The sequence below is a fragment of the Oncorhynchus clarkii genome, chromosome 4, assembly GCF_045791955.1.
Source record: "Oncorhynchus clarkii lewisi isolate Uvic-CL-2024 chromosome 4, UVic_Ocla_1.0, whole genome shotgun sequence".
Lineage (NCBI taxonomy): Eukaryota > Metazoa > Chordata > Actinopteri > Salmoniformes > Salmonidae > Oncorhynchus > Oncorhynchus clarkii.
In genome coordinates this window covers 32558195-32584591 of record NC_092150.1, presented here as the reverse complement: position 1 = coordinate 32584591, position 26397 = coordinate 32558195, and the positions used below count along the sequence as shown (strand labels likewise).

Here is a 26397-nt window from a genome sequence, read left to right as displayed (position 1 = left end):
GAGGTGCGTGAGTGGAGCACAGTGCAGTGATTCTGACTGCTGCCAGAGTCCCAGTGCCTGTTAGCTAGCACACTGCACCCCAGCCCAGTGCCTGTTAGCTAGCACACTGCACCCCAGCCCAGTGCCTGTTAGCTAGCACACTGCACCCCAGCCCAGTGCCTGTTAGCTAGCACACAGCAGCCCAGCCCAGTGCCTGTTTGTTCACCTCACTGCAGTTGAACTGATTCTTCTGCGTCTGATGAGACCAAAACACCAGTTCTGTTCGAATATATACACACAGAGGTCCATTTATTAGGTACACCCATCTAGTACCGGGTCGGATCTCCCTTTGCTTCCAGAACAGCCTGAATTATTCGGGGCATTCGACAAGGTGGCAGAAACGTTCCACAGGGATGTTGTCCACGCTGATGCGATGCCTTCACACAGTTGCTACAGATTGGAAGGCGGTACGAACAGCACGTTCCATCTCATCCCCCCAAAAATCTATTGGATTTGGTCAGCAACAATGTTCAGCTACGCTGTGGCGTTCAATTGTTGCTCAATTGGACCTAATGTGTGCCAGGAAAACATTCCCCACACCAGTACACCACCGCCACCAGCCTGTACCGTTGACACCAGGCAGGACGGATCCATGGACTCTTGCTGCTTTCATCAAATCCTTACTCTGCCATCAGCATGACGCAACAGGACCCGGGATTTGTCAGACCAGGCAATGTTTTTTCTACTCCTCAACTGTCCAGTGTTGGTGATTGCGTGCCCACCGGAATAGCTTCTTATTTTTAGCTGATAGGAGTGGAACCCGGTGTGGTCGTCTGCTGCAATATCCCAGCCGTGGCAAGGACTGACGAGTTGTGCGTTCCAAGATGCCGTTTGGCACACCACTGTTGTACTAAATAAATAAGTACTGCGCTGTAATGTGTGTGTTTGTGGCCCGCCTGTTCGCTTGCACGATTCTTGCCATTCTCCTTTGACCTCTCATCACCGAGCTGTTTTCGCCCACAGGACTGCCGTTGACTGGATGTTTTTTCCTTTGTCGCACCATTCTTTGTAAACCCTAGACATGGTTGTGTGTGAAAAGCCCAGGAGGGCGGCCATTTCTGAGATACTGGATACGGCGCACATGGCACCGATGATCATAGGGCACTCAAAGTCACTTAGAATGGGCAAAATGAGTGACCTAACGCTCAATCAAACATTAACTGAATTCCTCGATGCCTGTCTGCCTGCTTTATACAGCAAGCCACGGCCACGTGACTCACTGCCTGTAGGAGTGATCCATCTTCATGAATGGGGTGGTGTACCTAATAAACTGGACCCTGAGTGTATATCTGCTGCTGAAGATAGTTGGACTGGCACTCAGAGGTTCTCAATGAAGGATGATAGACAGGAATGATGATCTATGATAAATGTAGTGGATTAAGCTTTTTGCCCATATCAGATATGTCTATGTCCTGGGAATTTTTTTGTTACTTACAACCTCATGTTTACCAGTAAAGAAGACTTGCAAGCATACACATTGGTATGGTTATGAACATAACAAATATGTGGTCCATTAAGAGCGAATTGTCCCAATCCAGGAGCTCTCACACATATACTGTACATCTACCAACAGGCTTTGTTTGTACGCCGTTTGTGTCCACATATACAGTATTCCAGAGTCATCATCATGGCACAACATGGTCTGCTCTGCTGCTGCTCTGAAGGCCTGATTAATACCCTGCTAATGAGCTAGCAGCATAATGACTTAGATCAAAGGCTGGTTGTACTCTCTCAGTAGACCATACTGCTGCTGCTGGGGCCAGATCTGACTCTAGTCTACAGTATGCCTAATGGAGAGTATCACTGGATCCATACCCTGATGTTGATATTACAGATGGATGCTATTAGTACTAACATGATCAGATAATCTCACAATGCCTTTGTAATCAGATTACACCGTTCTATTAATAATCTGCTTGACAAAATACTTACAGCAGGAGTACTCTACTACTATTTGAGAAGGTCCGGTCACACATTTCCTATGTGGCAAAGTTCCAGATGGATATTGCATTTATCAGCGTAGTAACAAACCTCCACTTCACAACCCATGTGACACCAAACTGTTCACACCCCCTCTTGTTGGCAGAGAGAAAATTTTGCCATTTTAACTTAATTTTCTGCAATTCTACACACTAGGGCGGCAGATACAAGCGTTGAACTTGTAACCGAAAGGTTGCCAGAACGAATCCCTGAGCTGACAAGGTAAAAATCTGTCATTCTGCACCTGAAAAAGACAGTTAACCCACTGTTCCTAGGCCGTCATTGAAAATAAGAATTTGTTCTTAACTGACTTGCCTAGTTAAATAAAGGTAAAAATAATTACAATACCTGACAAAAACAAAGGGGGCCTCCTGGGGGTTGAGGCCCCTGAACACTTAATCTGGCCATGATAACTACAAGATTTAGATAGCTGGTTAGTCTAATTTACCTATCTAGTTGATCAACTGGACATTTCTGACAGGTTATAAATAGCTCTCTAAGGTCTGTCAGTGAATGACATAACAAGAGGAAAACTCCCCATGCACTACCAACTTTTGAAATTGCACCTTGTGCATTCTACGGTTACAGCTCTAAACAGCAGTAAGTTCAAAGACTGAGTTCTGACTATTTAAAAAAAGTCAGGACCAGCGGTCCGTATTGAACATGTTCTGGGTCTGCATCGAGTATGGCTGATTTACAGCATCTTGGTCTGGAGAAAAAAAAAAAAGGGAGTATGGCGCCCTCTGGCTGAAATTCAACAGTACAGAAACTACACGCTAAGCACCACCTAACAATCATGTTAATTGACAGAGTTAGATTATCTACAAAGAAACACTCTCTTAAATGATTTAGATTCAAATATATTTTATGCATCTGTGATGTCTATTTGAGTAAGAATAGAGGGCCTACATAAGGATGATTGGACCATAGAACTAGCATTAGTAATTATATGTCTATGGATTGGTGAGTGTACTGAAACTGTAAAAACAATAACATATACTCTGACTCGGAGTGTACCTGATATACTGCTTCAGCTCCGTGCTGTCATAGTTGTTTAGCTGGATGGTCTTCGGGTCTGGATGAGAACCCCTCCTCAGTATTTGTGGGGCCCTGGCCAGGAGAACAGCCCTGTGAACCAGGAGAGGGGTGGAGCTGGCGCAGGAGCCCACCGTACACAGGCTGACATCTGCCTCTAACTCCTCCTGCAGCAGCCTGGGAAATCACAACACAGGAGTGGTTCACATCTGGCCGGACATAAACACATTGCAACACAAAATAATTTCAGTGGAGCAAGGATAGGAAAGGGACAATGATACAATTAATTTCTTAACGGAAGACATTTACATTTTAGGAGGCAGAGCAGTACATTTGGGAGGTGGGTCATCAAGGGGATAGCATGGTTAGTAGTGTATGGAGGTCAAAGGCAACCGTAGAAACCCTACAACCCTGCTTAACTATATATAATCAAGCTGACTGGACTTGATCTGGGTAAGTCAGCAGCACAGAGTCCTTGGTCCTTCCTTCTGCCCCTGTACCACTAACCACCATAATTAACTTCCATTGCTGTGTCTGAAGTGGGTGACCCAGAAATCAGCCCGCCTCAAGCCAAATGGACCATAAGAACTGTGGTACTACTGTAGCTACTGCCTCTGTGCCTACTGGAACTGGGCTATTTTATTGCCCCCAGGGAAGGCCGTGGCTGGGTAGCATGTATGAGCTGTCCTACTGCATGCTATTGCTGCTGTTGTATGTGTCCCCCCCCAAATGGCACCATATTCCTTTTGTAGGGCACTACTTTCGACCAGAGCCCATGGTCAAAAGTAGCAACTATAAAGAGAATAGGGTGCAGTTTGGGACACAGACAGTAACTGGGTTGCATGTATGAGCTGTGGTGTTACTGCTGCTGTAGCCATTTCATTTTACAGCCCTCAGGCAGATAAGCAGAGAGTGACTGGGAAGTGGGTCACCCATGATACAAGGAGTTAAATGGGAAATTATGTTCCTTTGTCGTTCCATTTCCCATAACCCCTTGTTGCGTGTGACTGTCATGAGCAGCAGGAGCAACACTGTGTCTGACCTGCCAACAGGGGGTACTAATGTTCTTATTACTACCAGGTAGTCAGAGGAAATTTTTAGTTTTAGTCAGGGGAGTAGGGTGAAGTTGGGTCGTCTCTAGTTACCTCAGCCACAAAGTCATAAACCCTATTTCTAAAATGTATTTTCTTAAAGGATTATTTTAAACCTAACCGTGACCCTAAACTGAACCACACTGCTTACCTTATGCCTACCTAATGTTAAATCAAGACCCAAAAGTTAATTTTGTTTACAGGAATTTTTATATAGACAATTTTTACTTTGTGGCTGTGCGATCTAGTGGAAATCGTGACGCTGATCTGGAGCATAGTCAGGGTTGGTGTCAATAAATGGAATTCGCCCCAACCCTAGGGGCAATTCCACGGTAACAGTGACACAGACTCCAGATACAAAGTTTGGTAACAGAATGGCAGTTTGTGTTGTCATTCTGCTACCAAACTTTGAATCTGCACTATTGGTCAGGTGAATGTGTTTTGTAAAATCTTCAGTGGAAATTGTTAAAAGTAATCATTGTGCATAGAGTTAACTTTGCAATCATTGTTTTTTGTTTTGATTTTTTTTACATTCAAATGTATGTCAGTCTTGGTGTCACTTTGTTACCGTGCAATGCCCTGTAGGCTGCAATTTCGTTTTTTGCTTAATAGGATAATGAGTGTGGGAATATTTTACTAATAAGGGCTTTCTTGACAGTTGCCTGACAACGCCTTATGTAGAGTGAATGTGTTTTTTACTAGACTTCACTGGAAAATAGGCTAAGGTTCTGTGTCCATAAACAGTGTTAATCATTACCTGTTGAGGTCTGCAGACAATGCAGAAGCTAAGCATTTCTTAAGATTGCTTCTGGATTTTCTTCCTTTGGCTTCAAATTCTCGTATTGCTTCTGTGTTGATCATAGTAGTTGTGTGCTCTCAAACAACAAGTTTGATGTCTCTCCTAAAAACCCACAAGATTGGGGCAGTTCATCACACCTAGGCTCAAAGTAGGGGGGCAGAAGGAGAGAAGATCAAACACAAAGAAGTGTAATAAAACTCATTTCATATTTCACGAATAACAGACATAGGTGTTTTCCCTAGCCATAGATGAGCTTCTTGTATAACTCAAAGGTCAGAGGGGTATACTACAAAGCAGGTTCAATGAGTTAGCCAGCTAACTTCAATAAACAATCAGAAATAACTATCGACATTCTGGCTCATTAAAAAAGCAAAACGTAGATGTGTTTTGGTTGTTAAGTCCATTAGACCATGCCCATTTCAAGCTTACCTAAAATAAATAAATAAATAAATAAAGTTCAGCAATTTACCTGGCTAACTCATTGATCCAGTTTTGTAGTAGACACCTCAGAGATCCTAACGGCACTATTTCAATGTCACCTCAAGAATAGGCTAGCTAGCTTTATCAGATAAAAAAAAAAACTGTAATTTCGTGAAATTCCCACTTACTTAGCTACTATCAAACGCAAATCACACCCTTTTTAATTGCATGGTAATAGCTACATTAATAATTAATAATAACATATAGTTGTTTTCCTCAGCTGTCAAAACAGTTAGATGGCTACCCTACGTCACTGAAATAGACGCCATCTATCTCAGAGGAACAAAAACAATGAGTAGGCAGCTCCTAAAAAATCACAAAAAACGAGCCTATAAAATATCTGTCGATTCATACAGCCATAAGAACTCAATATGGTCCAGTCACTGAGTAAGAGTTTGCGTCAGCACTCGACAGAAACAAAGATATTTTTTAATTCATAGCCACCATTTCAATTCCAATTATTTGCAATTAGCACGCTTGCTGTGCTCTCCGACTGACTGTGCTACCCACCCCAATGACGTATGCAAAAGGAGGTATTTTGACCGTAAATACATTAATATGCGCGAATGTAAACGGGTCCTAAATGTCATACTGTTTGTAGTAAATGCTCATATTGCATTCGATCTCTCCTAACAAATAAATTAAATAAAACAGTTAACGTAGCATATATACCACATGAGGCTGCTAAGGGGAGAAAGGCTCATAATAATGTCTGGAACATAGCAAATAGCATTAAACACATGTAAACCACGTGTTTGAAACTTTTCCACATTATCGTTTGGGAAAATCGATTTGAACCGTCATCCAACTCGGAATTGCAACTAGGAAACCCAGAACTCTTTCTAGAGCTGTCTTTCCTACCTGAGGAACACTGACGTCATGATTTGACCTCGTAATTTTCCTGAGTTCCCAGTCGTTCTGAACGTGGCATGAACCAAGCTATGCTCCATAACTATAATCATGTTCTAGTACAGGTATTCCCAATGCCGTCGGGGGTACGCCAAATAAAATTGTGATTCACAATTTTCAATTAACAAATAAAGTTGTATATGTAAGATGGTTAAATAAGAGCAAAATGATTGATTATTATTCTATTATTATTTGTGCCCTGGTCCTATAAGAGCTTTTTGCCACTTTCCACAAGCCGGGTTGTGACAAAAACTCACGCTCATTCTTGTGTTTAATAAATGTATCATTTAGCGTGTGTGTGTGGCAGGCTTTCAATGATGGCAAAAAAACATTTGAGAGTGCGTTGACCCTGGTGGTAGAGGGGGTACGCAGCTGTAGGTTGAATGTTTGAAGCGGTACGGGACTATAAAAAGTTTGGGAACCACTGTTCTAGTATAATGACATAGCATGACAGCAGGCATGCAAATGAGGACAGGTTGTATCTGTCCATTTGTAAATCTGTAGGTCAGGACTGTCAGTTGAAAAGATTGACAATGGCTCCCCAGGCTTCACATGAGAGTTTATTTGCTGCTTAAAAAACAAAAATGGTGCAGACCTGGCTCAGTGGATTTCAGAGAAAGGAATAGATACAAAAAAAAAAAAAAAGTGTACAATATTTAACCGTCACTGTTGTTCTATACAGGAATCTCATAATGAACAACATTCTCAAATAACTGAACAAACATTATTTTTTTTTTACAAAAATAATATTTTCAGTAAGACAACACTACCTGATAGAGAGGGTCTTCGTCCCAAATGACACCCTGTTCCCTGTACAAGTGTGCACTAAATAGGGAATAGGGTGCCATTTGGGACGAACACAAGGTGTGGGACAAGAGGGATCCCAAAGGATTGTGAGAGGAGCAATCCAGTGACACATACAGCAGACAAATGCCACAGCTCAACCTCAGAAGACATGGCACAACTTTACAACGCTGCAAAACATTATACAACATTACATTAAAAGGCACCACACAATACAAACTCACAATGAGATTTTGCCACACATTTGTAATGTTGTAACCTACAAACTTTAAGGCAGATGTCATGTGCAGAAACGTATTTAATATGCGTCAAACATACTACTGTACTACTCAGTGTCCTCTCAATAAAATGTGCTTTTTTCCTCTTTCACTTTTGACATCTTAAAAAATAGCTGAAATGTGTAAAGATTTAAAGAATGATTGCATTATCGTTATGTTGGTTGGTTTTTCACAGGCATATTCTAGGCTTCCAGTGGTAGGAGTGGCTGGTGGGGACAGAGGGTGGGAGGGAGTGACGGAGAGAGGGAGGAGGCCTCGTTCTAGAATTACATCCCAAATGGCACCCTATTCCCCTATATAGTGCACTACTTTTGACCCGGGCCCTGGTCAAAAGTAGTGCACTATAAAGGGAATAGAGTGCCATTTGGGACGCAAACCTAGCTAGATTCAGTTCCTGTGCGTTTTGCGCCCCTCTCCCTCTTTGAGGAAGGTCCAAATGAGTGTGTTGACGATGTCAGGCTGGTCCTGCTGTAGCCAGTGGCTGGCTCCAGAGATGATGTTGAGTCGGAAGTGGTTCCGGATGTAGACCCTGCACGCCTCAGCCATCTCCTGCTCCAGGAAGGCATCCCTCTCACCCCACAACAACAACACTGGAGACTTGACATCATTTTGGCTCAGTGGGAGGGAGCTGTGGAGAGTATTAACAATAGACCTTATATGGGTTGAGGTCAATTCCATTTAAGTAAATTCAGGAAATAAACTGAAAAGCATCTGAGAACCAGAAAACTGGTTCAACGCGGACCTTCAAATCACGTGATGTAGGCCTCGCCCACATATGTTCATGCTTTAAACATACACCACATACGTTCAAAAGTTTGAGGTCACTTAGAAATGTCCTGGTTTTTGAAAGAAAAACACATATTTTGTCCATTAAAATAACATCAAATTGATCAGAAACACAGTGTAGACATTGTTAATGTTGTAAATGAATCCTGTAGCTGGAAACGGCTGATTTTTTAAATGGAATATCTACATAGGCGCACAGAGGCCCATTATCAGCAACCATCACTCCTGTGTTCACAAATGCTGACGCTCCAGATACTCAACTAGTCTAAAGAAGGCCAGTTTTTTTGCTTCTTTAATCAGAACTACAGTTTTCAGCTGTGCTAACATAATTGCAAAAGGGTTTTCTAATGATCAATTAGCCTTTTAAAATGATAAACTTGGATTAGCTAAGACAACGTGCCATTGGAACACAGGAGTGATGGTTGATGATAATGGGCCTCTGTACCCCTATGTAGATATTCCATTAAAACATCTGCAGTTTTCAGCTACAATAGTCATTTTCAACATAAAAAATTTCTACTCTGTATTTTTGATCAACTTGATGTTATTTTAAATGGACAAAACATTTGTTTTTCTTTCAAAAACAAGGACATTTCTAAGTGACCCCAAACTTTTGAACGGTAGTGTACGTGCTTGTAACCTATGTTGTAATCTCTGGAGAGGCTAATTGATTCATTTATATATAGAACACATTTCTCAGACTAATTCATAATAAAGTCAGTGACATCCTTATTATAAAATCCCTGAGCAGAACAAAATATTCGGTTCTGTTTTGAGAGACACTGACTGGCTGCTTTAAGGAAGGAGAGCAGATGGTGAAGTCAGCCATTCCACGTTGAGTTCCCATGTCAAGAACATGCACTCTCTGATGTTGTGTGTGTTTGTATGGGTCAGTGTGGTGTGGACGTGTGTTTGGACGTGCTTAACTATACTTTTGGGGACAAGAAGTCCCCACACGAATAGTAAATGAACAAAAGTCCCCACAAGGTCAAATGCTATTTCTAGGGGGTTTACGGTTAAGGTTAGTATTAGGTATAGGGTTAGGAGCTAGGGTTAGGTTTACGGTTAAGGTTAGTATTATGGAATAGGGTTAGGAGCTAGGGTTAAGGTTAAGGATAAAGTTTGGGTTAATGTAAGGGTTAGGGAAACTAGGATTTTGAATGGGACTGAATTGTGTATCCCCATAAGGTTAGTTATACAAGACAGTGTGTGTGTGTGAGAGAAAGAGCCAGAGATAAATTACATTGACAAGTTGACTCCTGTAATGAGTCAAAGACAAATAGAAAACAAACAAACAAACCAAAAAACAGAATACATTCTTCCAAAGACCAATTATTTTTCATCGTGCATCTGATTCCCAGACTGCTGTACCACTGGCAAGTGAGGGGACTTATTATATAGACCACTGAGTTTTCACAAGAGGAACTCGTTGAAAGTACAATACTATTGTATCAGATGATATCATTTCCAACACAAGAGGGCAGTAATGATTGACATTTTTAGAGGGCGCTTGTGGTAAAATGAAGAGGCAAAACAACAATGGTCAGCTTCGACATGTTCACATTGTGCATGTCCTACATAAGTATGGATGCCCACAGGAGACATCCTAATACAGAGCTCACTAATGAATCATTTCATCATCTTCCTCACCTGAAGACATTCCTGTAGTAGTTGAGGGCCCCGGTCAGGGCCCCTGGCTGGGAGAAGGCGTAGAGATAAGCCTCCATGTCCTCTGAAGTGAGCCACCGACCCTTCCTCCCAATCCCTGTACTACGGCTGGTGAACAGGCCCTTCAGCGCCTATAATACAGAGGGGACAGAAAGACACACTAGGTGGGTGAGTAACTGTGTGTGTGTGTGTGTGTGTGTGTGTGTGTGTGTGTGTGTGTGTGTGTGTGTGTGTGTGTGTGTGTGTGGATGCGCTCAAGGTGTGATTTGATCTGGATGGCACTCACAGACAAGGCCCCTTATGTCACCATCACAGTAATACAGATCAGACGATCAGTTACTATAAATGGGATGGTCGTTGTGTTGACTACTGCGAGATGACCTACACTCAAATGAGAAGGACTTAGGCACAACACAATGATTTACTGCTGTTACTCTCCCTATAATTTGTAACAAAGAAAAAATGTGAATGCATTATTTATTTATTTATTAGGCCTGATCAATTTGATCACCTTCTGTCTTGCACAGTCAATAATTGTTAGATTTGTCTATTAATGACAGCTACCAGGAAGAACAATCGTGTTTTCGCCAATAACAAAAAAACAATTGTAGCAAATATTTTTTGCTCCATTTACAATGAAATCACAGCTGCAATCCATAAATTGTTGCCATACACAGACTCCTTGAGAAACAGCCATCACAACCATTACCCCTCAACACACACACACACACACACACACACACACACACACACACACACACACACACACACACACACACACACACACACACACACACACACACACACACACACACACACACACACACACACACACACACACACACACACACACACACACACACACATCACCTTAAAATCATTGATTGAGAGCATGAGCTCTGGGAAGCGAGGCAGCTGGAAGAAGAAGAAGTAGCTGGATTTCAGCAGCTGGCTGGGATGACGCAGGGCATAATCTGGAAACATGGAGGAGAGCGGAGCGTAGAGAAGAGAGACGGAGAGAATAGAGGTAGAAAGAGGAGAACAGGAGAGAATAGAGGTAGAAAGAAGAGAGACGGAGAGAATAGAGGTAGAAAGAGGAGAACAGGAGAGAAGAACAGAAGAGAAGGGAAAGAATGCAACATCAATAAAAGAGGATGAGAAGAAATCAAGAGTAAGGAGTTCCAAAATATACATTTGCACAACACTTAGAATGAAGCAAGGGTTTTGGCATGTATGATATGCAAGTATGGACGTTGGCATCTTGCAAGTGTGCAATTTAGGCAAGACACAAATGCAGCACAGTGCATTTGCAAGGGACAGAGAAGGGCTGTGGATGGGCTGTCGGTCAGTGACGTCCACTCTACAGTGCAATGCATTCGTAAAGTATTCAGACCCCTTGACTTTTTCCACATTTTGTTGCATTACAGCCTTACTCTAAAATGGATTAAATACTTTCCCCCCCTCATCTACACACAATACCCCATAATGATAAAGCCAAAAAAGGGTTTAAAATGTGTTTTTTTTTGTTGCTAAAAACAGAAATACCTTATTTACATAAGTATTCAGACCCTTTGCTATGAGACTCAAAATTGAGTTTGTCATCCTGTTTCCATTGATCATCCTTGAGATGTTTCTACAACTTGATTGGAGTCCACTTGTGGCAAATTCAATTGATTGGACATGATTTGAAAAGGCACACCTGTCTATATAAGGTAACACAGTCGACAGTGCATGTCAGAGCAAAAACCAAGCCATGATGTCGAAGGAATTGTCCGTACAGTTCCGAGACAGGATTGTGTTGAGGCACAGATCTGGGGAAGGGTACCAAAACATTTCTGCAGCATTGAAGGTCCAGAGCGCTCAGGACCTGACTGAGGCGAAGGTTCACCTTCCAGCAGGATAACGACCCTAAGCACCCAGCCAAGACAATGCAGGAGTGGCTTCGGGACAAGTCTCTAAATGTCCTTGAGTGGCCCAGCTAGAGCCCGGACTTGAACCCGATCTCTGGAAATACCTAAAAATAGCTGTGCAGCGACGCTCCCCATCCAACCTGACAGAGCTTGAGAGGATCTGCAGAGAAGAATGGGAGAAACTCCCCCAAATACAGGTGTGCCAAGCTTGTAGCGTCATACCAAAGAAGACTCAAAGCTGTAATCGCTGCAAAAGGTGCTTCAACAAAGTACTGAGCAAAGGGTTTGAATACTTATGCAAATGTAATATTAATTTTTAATACACATGCAAAAATTTATACAAACCTGTTTTTGCTTTGTCATAATGGGGTATTGTGTGTAGATTGATGAGGAAAAACACGATTTAATCAATTTTAGAGTAAAAGGCTGCAGCGTAAGAACATGTGGAAAAGGTCAAGGCGTCTGAATACTTTCCGAATGCACTGTATCCTCTTCACCCATGTCCTCTCCTCCAGCCCAGCTGCTCCAACTACATGTTAAAGCATTACTCTATAATTACCTCCTCCATCTCCCCCTTAAGGAAGGAGACTGAGGAGCTACTAGATGAATGGAGTAAACACTTCAAGGTTATAACACCTTATAATTAAAGATGGTAATCATGGTAATAACCCCAGAGCCAAACATATTTTTCTCTAATTAGCACAAGGAGGAAGAGGTTTCTCTCCATTCATATTGAACTAGTAATTGTACTAGTGACACACAGTAGGTCGTTTCATCTGTTGTTTATCTAAGGATGGTAGCAGGTGATGACGTATCAGTGAGGGATGGGGGCAGTTCAGGACAATGACGTGGTCAGGGACTAGTCGATTGGTGTATTAAGTCTATTGCATTCAGTGTACCCACCTATGTATTCACCTATGTAGTCCATGTCATTTGTCAATGTATTTTGTTATGGCTTTTATGTTTGACTATTGCTGCAAAACAAATTTCCCTCTGAGGCACTAAAGTTGAAACTTCAACTTGAACACCGAGGGATGGTAGGACGTACCAGTGAACACAGAGGGATGGTAGGACGTACCAGTGAACACAGAGGGATGGTAGGACGTACCAGTGAACACAGAGGGATGGTAGGACGTACCAGTGAACACAGAGGGATGGTAGGACGTACCAGTGAACACAGAGGGATGGTAGGACGTACCAGTGAACACAGAGGGATGGTAGGACGTACCATTGAACACAGAGGGATGGTAGGACGTACCAGTGAACACAGAGGGATGGTAGGACGTACCAGTGAACACAGAGGGATGGTAGGACGTACCAGTGAACACAGAGGGATGGTAGGACGTACCAGTGAACACAGAGGGATGGTAGGACGTACCAGTGAACACAGAGGGATGGTAGGACGTACCATTGAACACAGAGGGATGGTAGGACGTACCAGTGAACACAGAGGGATGGTAGGACGTACCAGTGAACACAGAGGGATGGTAGGACGTACCAGTGAACACAGAGGGATTTGGGCAGTTTAAGACTCGGAGTTTGGATTGTGATGACATACTAGTGCATACAGAAGGGTGGGGGTAGTTCGGTCCCATACCAGTGAATGCAGAGGTACCCTAACCAGGTCTTTTTGGGGGGTTGAGGGCTTTCTAGTAGCTGCAGGGCCCTAAGTGGCTGTATATGTCACTTATTGGCTGGGCCTGCACGGACAATGACCTACCAGTGAAGACAGATGGATGGGGGCAGTTTAAGACGATGAGTTTGGTCACCATCTCGGGGTAGTGGATGGCGAACAGCCAAGCGATGGTTCCTCCCCAATCATGGCCGACCAGGTAACATCTGTTGTAACCTGAGGAGAGATGGAGGAGAGTCTGAGTGCGCGTGACCAGCACCATTTCACTGGCCTTCCATCAGCCGAGCCTTCCATCAGCCGAGCCTTCCATCAGCCGAGCCTTCCATCAGCCGAGCCTTCCATCAGCCGAGCCTTCTTGCCAAGATATACCTCCTGAAGAAGAACAATCGTTCTGCAGTGTACAGTGAAAACAACGTGATGCCTGATTATTCAGCGTATTAGTCATCTTCTTAGGAAGGTTATTGGAAACAACTGAGCCAGTCTGGTGTGCAAGTCTAACAGATTATGTTTTGGGCAGGAGTCTTGCATGATGAATATAATATACTGTGACCATAGCTTATCTTGTTGTAAAAATTGACGTTATTTTCCATGTGAAGCAAATAATACTGACAGTTGTACTGCTATTTGAAATATCAGCCTTACACAAGGTGAGGGACACTGGTCTTACATAGAGGCCCCCAGGTCTATGAAAGCTTCCTGTTTCACAGAGTAAGTGTGCTCCGTGCTGCCAGGTCTGTAGTGTGTGTGTGTGTGTGTGTGCGCGCATTCTGTATCAGCACGACTACCCATAGTCAGTCAACATGAGTCAGAGGAAGCCTGTCATGTCCTGCTGTGTTGTGGGCCCACGGGGTGTTCACAGGCTGTCCAATCCACACAGTATAGCTACAATGAGGAACTTTGACTCAGCTCAGGACACCAGGCCGTGTCACCCTAGTCATGGTCCCTAAAGTGTTCATCCCTGAATCAGAGTGGGCATGTTTTGTTTCATCTTCCATCATATATACAACATACACCTGTCTCCTTATGTCTTTGTGTATAAACTAATTAAACTAATGAAAACATGTATATAAGATAGAGAGATAAGACGTGTTCGTCCACTCTCCCCTCTTACCTAGGTATTCCACAATGTCCTTGACGTCGGTGACCAGGTAGTCAAAGCGGTAGCTCTCTGTGGATGACGGCAAGTCAGACTCCCCGTAGCCTCGCAAGTCAACGGCCACCACACGGAACTCACTCTTAAACTCACGCAGCTGGTGGCGCCAGGAAAACCTGGAGGCAGATGGACAGACGAGAGAGAGAGAGAGAGAGAGAGAGAGAGAGAGAGAGAGAGAGAGAGAGAGAGAGAGAGAGAGAGAGATTAAGACGAGAACCATCTTTGTCTTGATGGCAGGGGAAGGTCACACACAGGACAGTATTTCATAACTAAACCCCATCTTCACTACTGCAATCAAGAGACGACATTCAGTAGAGCGCACAGTTGAAAAACAACTCACAGATAAACCGCGTTTCTCTCTTGAATACACCTACAGAGTTTATATATCCTTAACTGCATTTTTTCAACTGGCACTCAGTTTCCCTTCTTCCCTTCCAAACTGAGTGAAGGTCACCTTTGTATAATATATGTCTCCCCCCCCCCCCCCCCCGATTCTAATCCTCACAGTCATCACAGCGGAGAGGAAAAGCTCTCTGGTTGAAGATCTTGTCTGAGGTGGACTGGAGGCCGATTCTTCTCTGAACTGAAAGCCCTATAGAGGAGGACCACAAGGCCTGACTGGGGTTCTGATGAGTCAGGATAAGAGCTGGGCGGTGTCCCAAATGACACCCTATTCCCTATATAGTGCACTACTTTCGACCAGAGTCCTATGGGTCCTGGTCAAAAGTAGTGCACAAGGGAATAGGGTGCCATTTGGGACACACCTCGAGAACAGAGAAACCCAACTTTTCAGAATATAGAAGTTTAAAATAAACACAGGCACTTCCAGTTCCTCCACATAACCACATCTCAAACAGCAACCCCCCGCACCCAAGACCCTCTCTCTCTTCAGAGTGATATGGGAAGCTGTAGTTTAGCACTTTTTCAACACTGAAATAATTGAGAGGGGGAAGTTGTAAGTGTAAGAGTCTTTCTGTCCAGCTAGGAAAAGAGAGATAGAGGTCGTGTCCTAAAAGGCCAGTGCCCATAGGGCTCTGGTCAAAAGTAGTGCACTATATACGGAATAGGGTGCTATTTGGGATACACACAGAGTTCATCATGAATTCCTGTACAGTAGATGGGCAGTGAGGCAGCGTTCATTAATAATACACAGTGAGCTCCAAAAGTTTTGGGACAGAGACAAATGTGTTGTTGTTTTGGCTCTGTACTCCAGCACTTTGGATTGGAAATGATACAATTTAATTTACATCCAACAAATCGGGTGAACCGTTTAGAAATTACAGAACGTTTTGTACATAGTCCCCCCCCCCCGTTTCAGGAGACCAAAGGTATTGGGGACAAATTCACTTGTGTATTAAAGTGGTTAAAGGTTTATTAATGCTAAACTCCCCTGTTATGGTAATGGTGAGAGGTTAGCATGTCTTGGGGGAATTGTATTTATACACACAAATATCATATCCACAAGACATGCTAACCTCTCACCACTACAATAACAGGGGAGATTAGCATTTGTGGGGGCGGCTATGATATTTGTGTGTCTAACTTTCTCACTCTTAATTATTAACTATCCATTCGAACTATCTGTAATCTTGGTTGCATCCAAATGAATGTAGAAGTGTTTAGAAACTTTTATTTACAATAAAAGTGATGACAAAATTACACAATACATTATTGACCATTCATTTCTATTGGGCACAAAATAATCTGAAACACAACCAAAACAAACTTTGTAGTCACAAACTTGACGTAATCATTGCATGCCACTGTTGGAATCGGGGACCAAATACTAAACTTTTGACGACTTTAATAAACATCAATGAATTTGTCTCAATACTTTTGGTCCCAAAAATGGGAGGACTATGTACAAAAAGTGCTGTAATTTCAAAACGGTTCAACCGATATGGATGAAAACACCCTCAAATGAAAATTTCCAGTCTGCACTTTAATCTCAGTCATTGTATCAATTCAAATCCAAAATGCTGGAGTACAAAGCCAAAACATCAAAAGATGTGTCACTTTCCTAATACTTTTAGAGCTCACTGTATAACATATATGCCATTTAGCAGACACTTTTATCCAAAGCAACTTAGTCACGTGTGCATACATTTTACAACTGGGTGGCGCGGGAATCAAACCGACAACCCTGCCAGTGCAAGCACCAGGCTCTACCAACTGAGCCATACAGGCCATACTGTAGTATGAAGACTTCAACTAAGATACGTTCTTATGATGCAGTTGCAATGTACAGTAGAGAAGAGGTCAAAGCGTTGGTTACATAATAGAGTAGGGTGTCCACTCACTCTGCCCAGATGGAATTTTACCAAGACAAATATGATTCTTCATGTTCTGAATCGTTCAGTGGGGTCTTTCTGTAACATATCATTATATCAGAAAAGTCAGATTTCGTTTAGATAATACATCCGATAATAAGCGCCGAGCTCTGTTTGACAGAGCGCTAACGCTACCGCTTCTCGCAGTGACTTTCGAGGATTTAACGTCTTCTGCAAAGTTCTGTCCGCGAGTCGCAAAAAAACGCGAAATTAACATCACACGAGCAAAATTAAATATAAAAGGCTTTGAAAATAAAACGTGTCTGGTACGCTCATTGCTCCGTTGACATTTCACAAAGATATGCTTGTTTTACTCAGAAATGTTCCAAAACTAACAGGAATTGTACATGAATATAAAAAGCGCATACTAAAATATGAAAATACTACATGTCATGTCTCAAAATCGATATCCATCTTACCTCGTTGTTTTATGTCCTCCTGATTCAAGAAGAAAGAAGATGAGTTCAACGGTGAGCATGTCAGTTTGTCTCTCACAGAGCATCCAGCCTAGCTGACGCAAAGCTATTTTCCAGACTTTGGACCACTTGTTTCTCCACCTCTGGCCATTGATTTAGTCACCCTAATCTCAGCCATCCTACAAGGGTAAAAACTCCAATAACCTTTGACCGGATTATGATAGAGACGTGGTTTGGACCATTGATTTTCTTAGAGGAGTATCTACATAACATATTATTTTACTCATTGGTCAAAATATGTGTTTTTGATAGGACACCCACGATAGAATACTGTTGTATGAGGTTGATAAAGCAGTGGGCTACTGTAAGGGGTCGGTGATTCAAGGGGGACCTGGTTGGTTAGTTTACAACAGAGCTCCTTTCAAAAATGCTTTCTAACTATAAAAAACACAAATAAAAAGAACAAAACTTGATTTGACAGGCAATACCAATATAATAGTTTGGTCTATATTAAGACTAGATATTCCTGGACAAAAAAGCAAGAAAAAATAAGAATTTCTATTGAAAGTGACTATTAGTTCAGGACTAGGCTTAATCTGTGTCCTGGTTGGGACACAGGCCCCATATGTGTATATAATGTGTAGATGCAGTGTGTAGTCTAGAAGTCTTACCAGAACTCTGGGAAGCCATGCAAAAACAGCATGAGTGGTTTCCCTCGCTCTCCAGCAGCAACATAGTGAAACCTCAGACCAGACTCCTGAGAATAAAGACAGAGGACAGATCAGTCAGTCAGTCACCAGGGACACACTATAATATCGTGTCATCACTTCCCTGCCCTCTATCACGTAGGCTGTTACTGTCTGCTCTCTGGCTGCGCCCCAAATTAGTATTTTAGTAGAAGCTGTTATCCAGAGCAACTTAGTTGCATTCGCCCTATTCCATATATAGTGCACTATGTAAGGAATATAGTGTCATTTAGGACGAAGATACTGTCTACTCTCTGTGACATAAACCTATCATCCTCAAACATCGCTGTGTGCTTTATGGCACTGTAAAACAGGGAGAGAACAGGGACAGAGCAGGGCCATCGCATAAACACAGCGCTGGCCTGCCTTCTGGTCATTCCAGTATGAAGCATTCTGTATATTATGAAATCTGTCAATGACATTTATAGCCAATTTTATTCAAATTATTGTAAATGCATGTTTTAATGGTTTGTAGAATAGGTTATTTTTATGGTCAAACCATTGAGTAAAGTGCAAATTCATTTCTTCGGTTTTTAAATATTTTTAAACCTGCATATTTAGCTAAAATAAATCCAGGTTAGCAGGAAATATTAACCAGGTGAAATTGTGTCACTTCTCTTGCGTTCATGGCACGCAGAGTCAGGGTATATGCAACAGTTTGTGCCGCCTGGCTCTTTGCGAACTAATTTGCCATAATTTTACATAATTATGACATAACATTGAAGCTTGTGCAATGTAACAGGAATATTTAGACTTATGGATGTCACCCGTTAGATAAAATACAGAACGGTTCGGTATTTCCCTGAAAGAATAAACATTTTGTTTTTGAGATGATAGTTTCCGGATTCGACCATATTAATGACCAAAGGCTCGTATTTCTGTGTGTTATTATGTTATAATTAAGTCTGATTTGATAGAGCAGTCTGACAGCAATGGTAGGCACCAGCAGGCTCGTAAGCATTCATTCAAACAGCACTTTCGTGCATTTTGCCAGCAGCTCTTCGCAATGCTTCAAGCATTGCGCTGTTTATGACTTCAAGCCTATCAACTCCCGAGATTAGGCTGGTGTAACCGATGTGAAATGGCTAGTTAGCGGGGTGCGCGCTAATAGCGTTTCAAACAGCACTTTCTCTGAGACTTGGAGTAGTTATTCCCCTTGCTCTGCATGGGTAATGCTGCTTCGAGGGTGGCTGTTGTCGATGTGTTCCTGGTTCGAGCCCAGGTAGGAGCGAGGAGAGGGATGGAAGCTATACTGTTACACTGGCAATAATAAAGTGCCTATAAGAACATCCAATAGTCAAAGGTATATGAAATACAAATCGCATAGAGAGAAATAGTCCTATAATAACTACAACCTAAAACTTCTTACCTGGGAATATTGAAGACTCATATTAAAAGGAACCACCAGCTTTCATATGTTCTCATGTTCTGAGCAAGGAACTTAAACGTTAGCTTTCTTAAATGGCACATATTGCACTTTTACTTTCTTCTTTTACTTAAACCAAATTGAACATGCTTCATTATTTATTTGAGGCTAAATTGATTTTATTGATGTATTATATTAAGTTAAAATAAGTATTCATTCAGTATTGTTGTAATTGTCATAATTACAAATACATTTTTTTTTTATTATCTAAAATCGGCAGATTAATCGGTATCGGCTTTTTTTGGTCCTCCAATAATTGGTATCAGTATCGGCATTGAAAAATCATAATCGGTCGACCTCTATCAGTCACCCTTCTTTTTCTAACCAGAGACATTCTCTGTCACTTGCTCGTTGTAAGTCCCACTTCCAGCTAGTGAGTTGCGGTGAAGACAAGTGGACACTGTGAGTTCTCCTCAGAAGACAAGTTGCACCAAGTTTTAGCGTTGAGCAGAGCATGGACCGCCAGTGACAACGCTGTCTGCGTTTACACAGCCAGCGTGACGAGATTGATGAGCTTATTGAAGCAGTCAGGAAGATGGAAGGTTCCTACAGTCCACCCAATCAATGTCGCCAGTACCCACCTGAACCTGACGGACACTGCCAGTTGTCACATGACCGGCTCAGCCAGCCTTTCAACAGTTCTCTCCTTTAACAACTGAAAGAAGTCTCAGAGGGGGAGAACAGGGACTTGTGCCACCAAGCTGTCTAAAACATCATCTCAGAGATTGTCATGCAACAGAAGCACCAGAACGAGGTCCAGCGGTTCTACAGTCTTCTCCAGGGACAGAGGATCTATCCGAGCTCACTGTCGCAGTCAGCTCCTGTCCCAGTCTCAACTGGTACCCAGTGGTGCCATCGCCGTCTCCAATGACAGAGGTTTTGCAGACCCCTGTTCTGGACCCAAGATAAATCCTCACATCCCTGACTGTTGTCGAGGAGGAAAACCTACAGACTTCTCAAAGTATGGAGGAGCTGCCAGAGTCACCCAGAGGGAGAAGCCTACTCCTACTCTATCTGACACCTCCGAATGTCAGTTGGTCCATAATGCGGGAACACTGCATGCAGGTGCTGTAGGCGCCAAGTCCAGCCCTGCCACTCAGACCTTTCCCGTCCCTTCCTGGTGGGATCTGCCTAGTCTTACCTTCGACGTCCAGCCTGCTGCTGTCCAAAGATGTCTCCCTGCCCCTCCCTGGGAACCCCTCCAGTCTCTACTGCAGTAGCTCAGTCTGTGTCTGCTGTCAAATCAAAGTTTATTTGTCACGTGCGCTGAATACAACAGGTAGACCTTACAGTGAAATGCTTACAGTCCCTGCTGGTCTTAGCCTTGGGGTTCTTGCTAGTCCATCCGAACTGTGTCCCTCTAGCTCCTGCCTTGGGAGACTGAGGTGTTCAGTATCCTGTCGTAGGAGAAACCTCACCCTCTGCCCTACTAGGTCCTCGGTCAATAGCCTCAGTAGGTCCAGAGCATCTTAGCCCTCAGTTCCCTGATCACCTAGGGAAAGGGGATACCTATTCAGTTGCCTAACAATGCATTCAACCGAAATGGATGTTCCACATTTAACCCAAACTCTCCCAGTAGGCCCCGTGCTTTCTGTCCTGATAGATATGACATCCCATAGCTCACAGTCTGTAGCCCAGTCAGGCCCCAAATCACTAGCTCTGTCAGGCTCAAGTCAACAGCTCTGGGCAACAATCAGTCAGTTTCTCCTGCACCAGGGTTCCAGCTTCTCCCACCTTTGGGTATTTTTCTCACTCTCTTTTAGGTGTGCAGCTGTCTCCTGTCCTGAGATCTCTGACTATTGCCGCTGTGGGGATCCAGTTGATCTCAGTTCCTGACGCGCAGCCCTCTCCTGTAGCTGACGTGGGGTTCTGGCTGGCTGCTATCCTGAAATTGCCGCCCCTTACTGTTGTGGAGATCCAGCCGACTTCAGCCCGTCCTGGGGGCCTCTCCTGTCGCTGACGGGCAGGATCGCCATCTTCAGTCTGGAGGCTCTCGTTGAGCTCTGCTACGGCCCTGCGATCTCCGGTCCTGAAACCTTTGTTAATACCTGTGACCTTGCCATCTGCAGTCCCGGGGCCTTGTCTGGTCTTCCTGCTGCAGCCTGACCTCCTGATCCGGGGCCTTCACCTGGTCCCTCTGCCTGTGTCCGGACTGTCCGGTGGCCACCACCCATTGCTGCTTTGTGGATCCAGTCACCAAAGTATCCAGTCCCAGGGTCCTTGCCGAGCTCTGCCACTGCAGCCCTGATGTCTCCAGTCCTGGTGTCCTCAGTTGACACCATGCTGGGGGTCAAGATGACTCCTGCTCCTCTGCTGGGGGGCCGTACAAGCCTTCACTGCATCCTGTTTCTCCCATCTTCTAGAACAGCCTTACAGCCTAAACTGGCTCCCGCCATGTCACACGCCCTGATCTGGTGACCTCAAGCACCTTTGTGACGAGGCAGCCAGCTGCACCAAGAGACAGGACATCTGTTGGACCAGTCGCCTGTCTGGTTTACGTCTCTGCCTCGCTGGATGACCACAAGTCTTCATGTCATCCCTCTCGGTGACTGTCTGCCCTTGCTGCCCTTTGTTATTGAGTGCAACTCTATACAACACATTTTGGGGCGGCTTTAAAAATGGCCATGCAGTCAGTCATGGTAAGTCTCTATACATCTCTAGTTGGTCCCTTTAGTTAGAATGCCTAACATCTCCTCAGTCAATCACCCTTCCATTTCTAACCAATCAGAGACATTCTCTATCACTTGCTCATTGTAAGTCCCACCTCCAGCCAATGCACTGTGGTCAGTGTTGCAATGTTCAGTTTTCCCACCAAATTGGGCTACTTTGAAAACAATGTTGTGGGTGAAAATGTATTTGTCATGGGTTTTTGGGCTATTTCTAAGTTGCCCTGTGGCCACCATGAGATTTCTCTACACCCGCAATAGCATCTGCTAAATATGTGTATGTGACCAAAAACATTTGATTCAATTTGTCTTAAAAGTATATATATTTCACTGTGACTTGCTTCTGACTGTCAGGCAGTGAGGCAGGCTGTTGCTGAGTGAGTGGTGGGGAGGTCCTCAATGAAACTGATATTAGGCTAAATGTGAAGAATTATACATTTGCCTCTGTTGGCCATCAACTAGTGTATTAATTTATATGTCGTTGTAGTCTACCATCACTGGAGTCATTGCAAATCAATTTGTTCCACTTCTGTAGCCTACCTGGAGGCTGGCAAACCAATTTAATAAAGATCCTTTAACTTCAGTTTATTGTTGTTGTAGCCTTGTGTTATTATGCAGTTATTCATGGACATTTTAAGTTGATTAAATTGGAAATAATCAAAGCTCTATCACAATTGCCTATCAGTTGTTGGAACGCATTAGATTGACAGTAACAGCAGTCAGATTAGGCTACAGGTAAAACCAATTCTAAAAAATAAACACTGGCTGTTGTTGACAAGCATATTCAGTTCATATACATAATATTTAATTCAGTGATTGAAATTATGACCCCCCCTCCTCAGTAGCCTATTCCAGCAGGCTTTTGGGAAACACAAGCACTCTTAATCACCTCGCTATTCATGTTGAATAAATGAGTCTGTTAATTTGAACTAAGCAAGCTGCTAAATCGTTCAGTTTACATCTTACATACATATTGTCTAGGCTACTGTAGACTATCTGAATTGAGATGTAGGCCTATCAGGGGCTATAGGTTACCTGCCTTTATCCAAGAAAACCATGGCAAAATGTAATTACATTCATAAACCCAGATTTTGATCTGTAGTCCATGCCTATTGAAATCAAGTCAAAATCGCAAATGGGCCATTTGTTGTCTTAACATTTGGCACATAATATCAGCACAATTGCCAGAAAAAAAAACATGAGTTTGTGTTCATCCAAGTTTTCTTGCTCAGGGATTTCGAGATCCTCTGTCCATCCTTCATCACTCAAACTCTCAAATGGTCCTTCGATTCTACAACAAAGCCATATTTTTTCAGTATCTCATTTCTGATTTAACAACATCACAGTATCCTAAAATCCCCAGATACACAGCTCAAGTTTATTCTGGCAAAATGTAGCTAGGTTACTTACTGACCAAGTTAAATCCCACAGTTACTTTGGATTTCAAGTAACATATATTATTCTTACAGCTGAACTGTCACATTCTTATTATGAGTATGCATTTTATGCTATGTGAATCCTACGAGGGATATTGTCTTCATAAATAAATACTTTAATAAAAAGGAGAATTTACAGTTTAGCATACCTCCATTCTCCGTACTCACGTGAAATCGTGATATTTGTCACGAATCACAACAGGATAATATAACTGCTGCTGCTGTTCCTATGGAGCTCTTTTCAGCACTACCTCAGAGTTGAGCGCAGACATTAATAACAGTAGCCTACCGACACTGAACATCTTATACCTGCATAACGTTTCTCTGAAATGCCCCCAAAAATAAACATATGCGCCCACGATTTGCATGTAGCCTGAAGGCCTATTTTGATTTATTTCTGATTTCAACGCTACAGGCAAGCTAGGCGCATACAAAATGACCTATGCAGACCTCTCATGAACACAAAAGGCTATTTCCTAATCCCAAATAGTCGTATTTTCACCTGCGGTACTTTACCTTTATTCTAACATAACAGTGCGTTCCCAAGGACGTGTCGTTCAGGCATGCAGGGGGTGTTTCGCGAATTCCCCACTGGAAGGTTGTTGACGGCCTTAAAATTATGTTCCACCAAAGTTTCAGCAGCGCTACGGCAGTGCAAAGGGCACAATAACCGTATATCAACGACCAATACCCCAAAACTCGGATCCTCAGCGTGAGTCCGATTGTAAACATGAGCAAGTTATAGAGCACTCTCGCCATCTTTACATTAATGCGGAAAACACCGCGGTTCACGTTACCTACCTAGCTACCTATTTATTATTTTGTTAATTGGTTGATTATCATGAAATATCGCTCATCGTTATCCGGTAGTCCGGTGTCGCCCTACTAACAGTGTATCTGCATGACTGTCTGTCCGCCACTCGCACCAGGGAGGATTCCTGTTCTATTCTAAACCGGCTAAATGAATCGTTCACGATTGGAGCAGCAAATCAGAATTCACGCGTGAGTTTGATGACAACAAAGGTTGTATAGCTCGAGATGGTTGATTAACACTTCTGCTGTATAATACGAGACTCCTCGTCACCTCCAAAACCTCCCCATGTGTTTAGACTGCAAAACAGGAGATATGGAGTTTCTGACTGTAACTGATCTTTACACCTCACCCTCTCTGGGATTAAAGGTGAAAGACCGTTACTCATGCCTCAAGGGTAAAAAATAATCTCTGACTTCAAGGGCTGTAATCCATTGATCAAACCAAGGGTGAGGGATGCTGACATGGGAAGTATATGGAAGTACAAAGGTTCATGTACAGAACTGACTCCCAGTGAGCTATTATTGCAACATACTGGCATGCAGTTGGGGACAACAGCCTTTGGGTGCATGAGTAAAAAACCCTGAAATATTATTTCATAGATATTATATACAGTTGAATTCAGAAGTTTACATAGACTCAGGTTGGAGTCATTAAAACGAGTTTTTCTTGTTAACAAACTATAGTTTTGGCAAGTTGGTTAGGACATCTACTGTGTGCATGACACAAGTAATTTTTCCAACAATTGTTTACAGACAGATTATTTCACTTATAATTCACTGTATCACAATTCCAGTGGGTCCGAAGTTTACATACACTAAATTGCCTTTAAACAGCTTGGAAAATTCCAGAAAATGATGTCATGGCTTTAGAAGCTTCTGATAGGCTAATTGATGTCATTTGAGTCAATTGGAGGTGTACCTGTGGATGTATTTCAAGGCCTACCTTCAAACTCAGTGCCTCTTTGCTTGACATCATGGGAAAATCAAAATAAATCAGCCAAGACCTCCACAAGTCTGTGTAGACCTTTTTTGTAGACCTCCACAAGTCTGATTCATCCTTGGGACAATTTCCAAACGCCTGAAGGTACCACGTTCATCTGTACAAGCAATAGTACGCAAGTATAAACACCATGGGACCACGCAGCCGTCATACCCCTCAGGAAGGAGACACGTTCTGTCTCTTAGAGATTAATGTACTTTGGTGCGAAAAGTGCAAATCAATCCCAGAACAGCAGCAAAGGACCTTGTGACGATGTGAAGATGCTGGAGGAAACAGGTACAAAAGTATTATATCCATAGTAAAACAAGTCTTATATTGACATAACCTGAAAGGCCTCTCAGCAAGGAAGAAGCCACTGCTCCAAAACCGCCATTAAAAAAGCCAGACTAAGGTTTGCAACTGCACATGGGGACAAAGATCGTACTTTTTGGAGAAATGGAGAAATGTTCTCTGGTCTGATGAAACAAAATAGAACGGTTTGGCCATAATGACCATTAGGAGGCAAAAGGGGGAGGGCGGCTTGCAAGCCGAAGAACACCATCCCAACTGTGAAGCACGGGTGTGGCAGCATCATGTTGTGGGGGTGCTTTACTGCAGGAGGGACTGGTACACTTCACAAAATAGATGGCATCATGAGCTAGGTAAATTATGTGGATATATTGAAGCAACATCTCAAGACATCAGTCAGGAAGTTAAAGCTTGGTCGCAAATGGGTCTTCCAAATGGACAATGACCCCAAGCATACTTCCAAAGTTGAGGCAAATTGGCTTAAGGACAACAAAGTCAAGGTATTGGAGTGGCCATCACAAAGCCCTGACCTCAATCCTACAGAAAATGTGTGGGCAGAACTGAAAAGGCGTGTGCAAGCAAGGAGGCCTACAAACCTGACTCAGTTACACCAGCTCTGTCAGGAGGAATGGGTCAAAATTCACCCAACCTTTTGTGGGAAGCTTGTGGAAGGCTACCCAAAATGTTTGATCGAAGTTAAGCAATTTAAAG

The 26397-nt window shown here is 43.0% G+C and overlaps 2 protein-coding genes across 6 annotated transcripts in view; both read right to left on the bottom strand.

The window, feature by feature from the left end:
- LOC139406732 (BTB domain containing 8) overlaps positions 1 to 5949 on the bottom strand; it is a 50043-nt gene extending 44094 nt beyond the window's left edge. For 2 of the 5 annotated variants that reach the window (XM_071149703.1, XM_071149705.1), the window contains exons 1-3: positions 5414 to 5949; positions 4903 to 5081; positions 3037 to 3231 (exon numbers count right to left, since the gene is read on the bottom strand). In XM_071149703.1, the coding sequence (XP_071005804.1) occupies positions 3037 to 3231; positions 4903 to 5006 (299 nt within the window). In that variant the 5' untranslated portion in view covers positions 5007 to 5081; positions 5414 to 5949. Of the gene's footprint in view, positions 1 to 205; positions 499 to 3036; positions 3232 to 4902; positions 5082 to 5413 lie in introns of those variants that run through there. The other 3 variants (XM_071149704.1, XM_071149707.1, XM_071149708.1) reach the window with 2 other exon arrangements.
- A 955-nt stretch (positions 5950 to 6904) lies between these two features.
- On the bottom strand, positions 6905 to 24655 carry LOC139407671 (epoxide hydrolase 4-like). Its single transcript, XM_071151517.1, has 7 exons — positions 24102 to 24655; positions 17983 to 18068; positions 14524 to 14681; positions 13500 to 13628; positions 10740 to 10843; positions 9852 to 10000; positions 6905 to 8043 (listed from the first exon to the last, which is right to left on the bottom strand). The coding sequence occupies exons 1-7, from the start codon at positions 24342 to 24344 to the stop codon at positions 7803 to 7805; spliced, it is 1110 nt and encodes a 369-aa protein (XP_071007618.1). The 5' UTR covers positions 24345 to 24655; the 3' UTR covers positions 6905 to 7802.
- Between the last annotated feature and the right edge of the window lie 1742 nt (positions 24656 to 26397).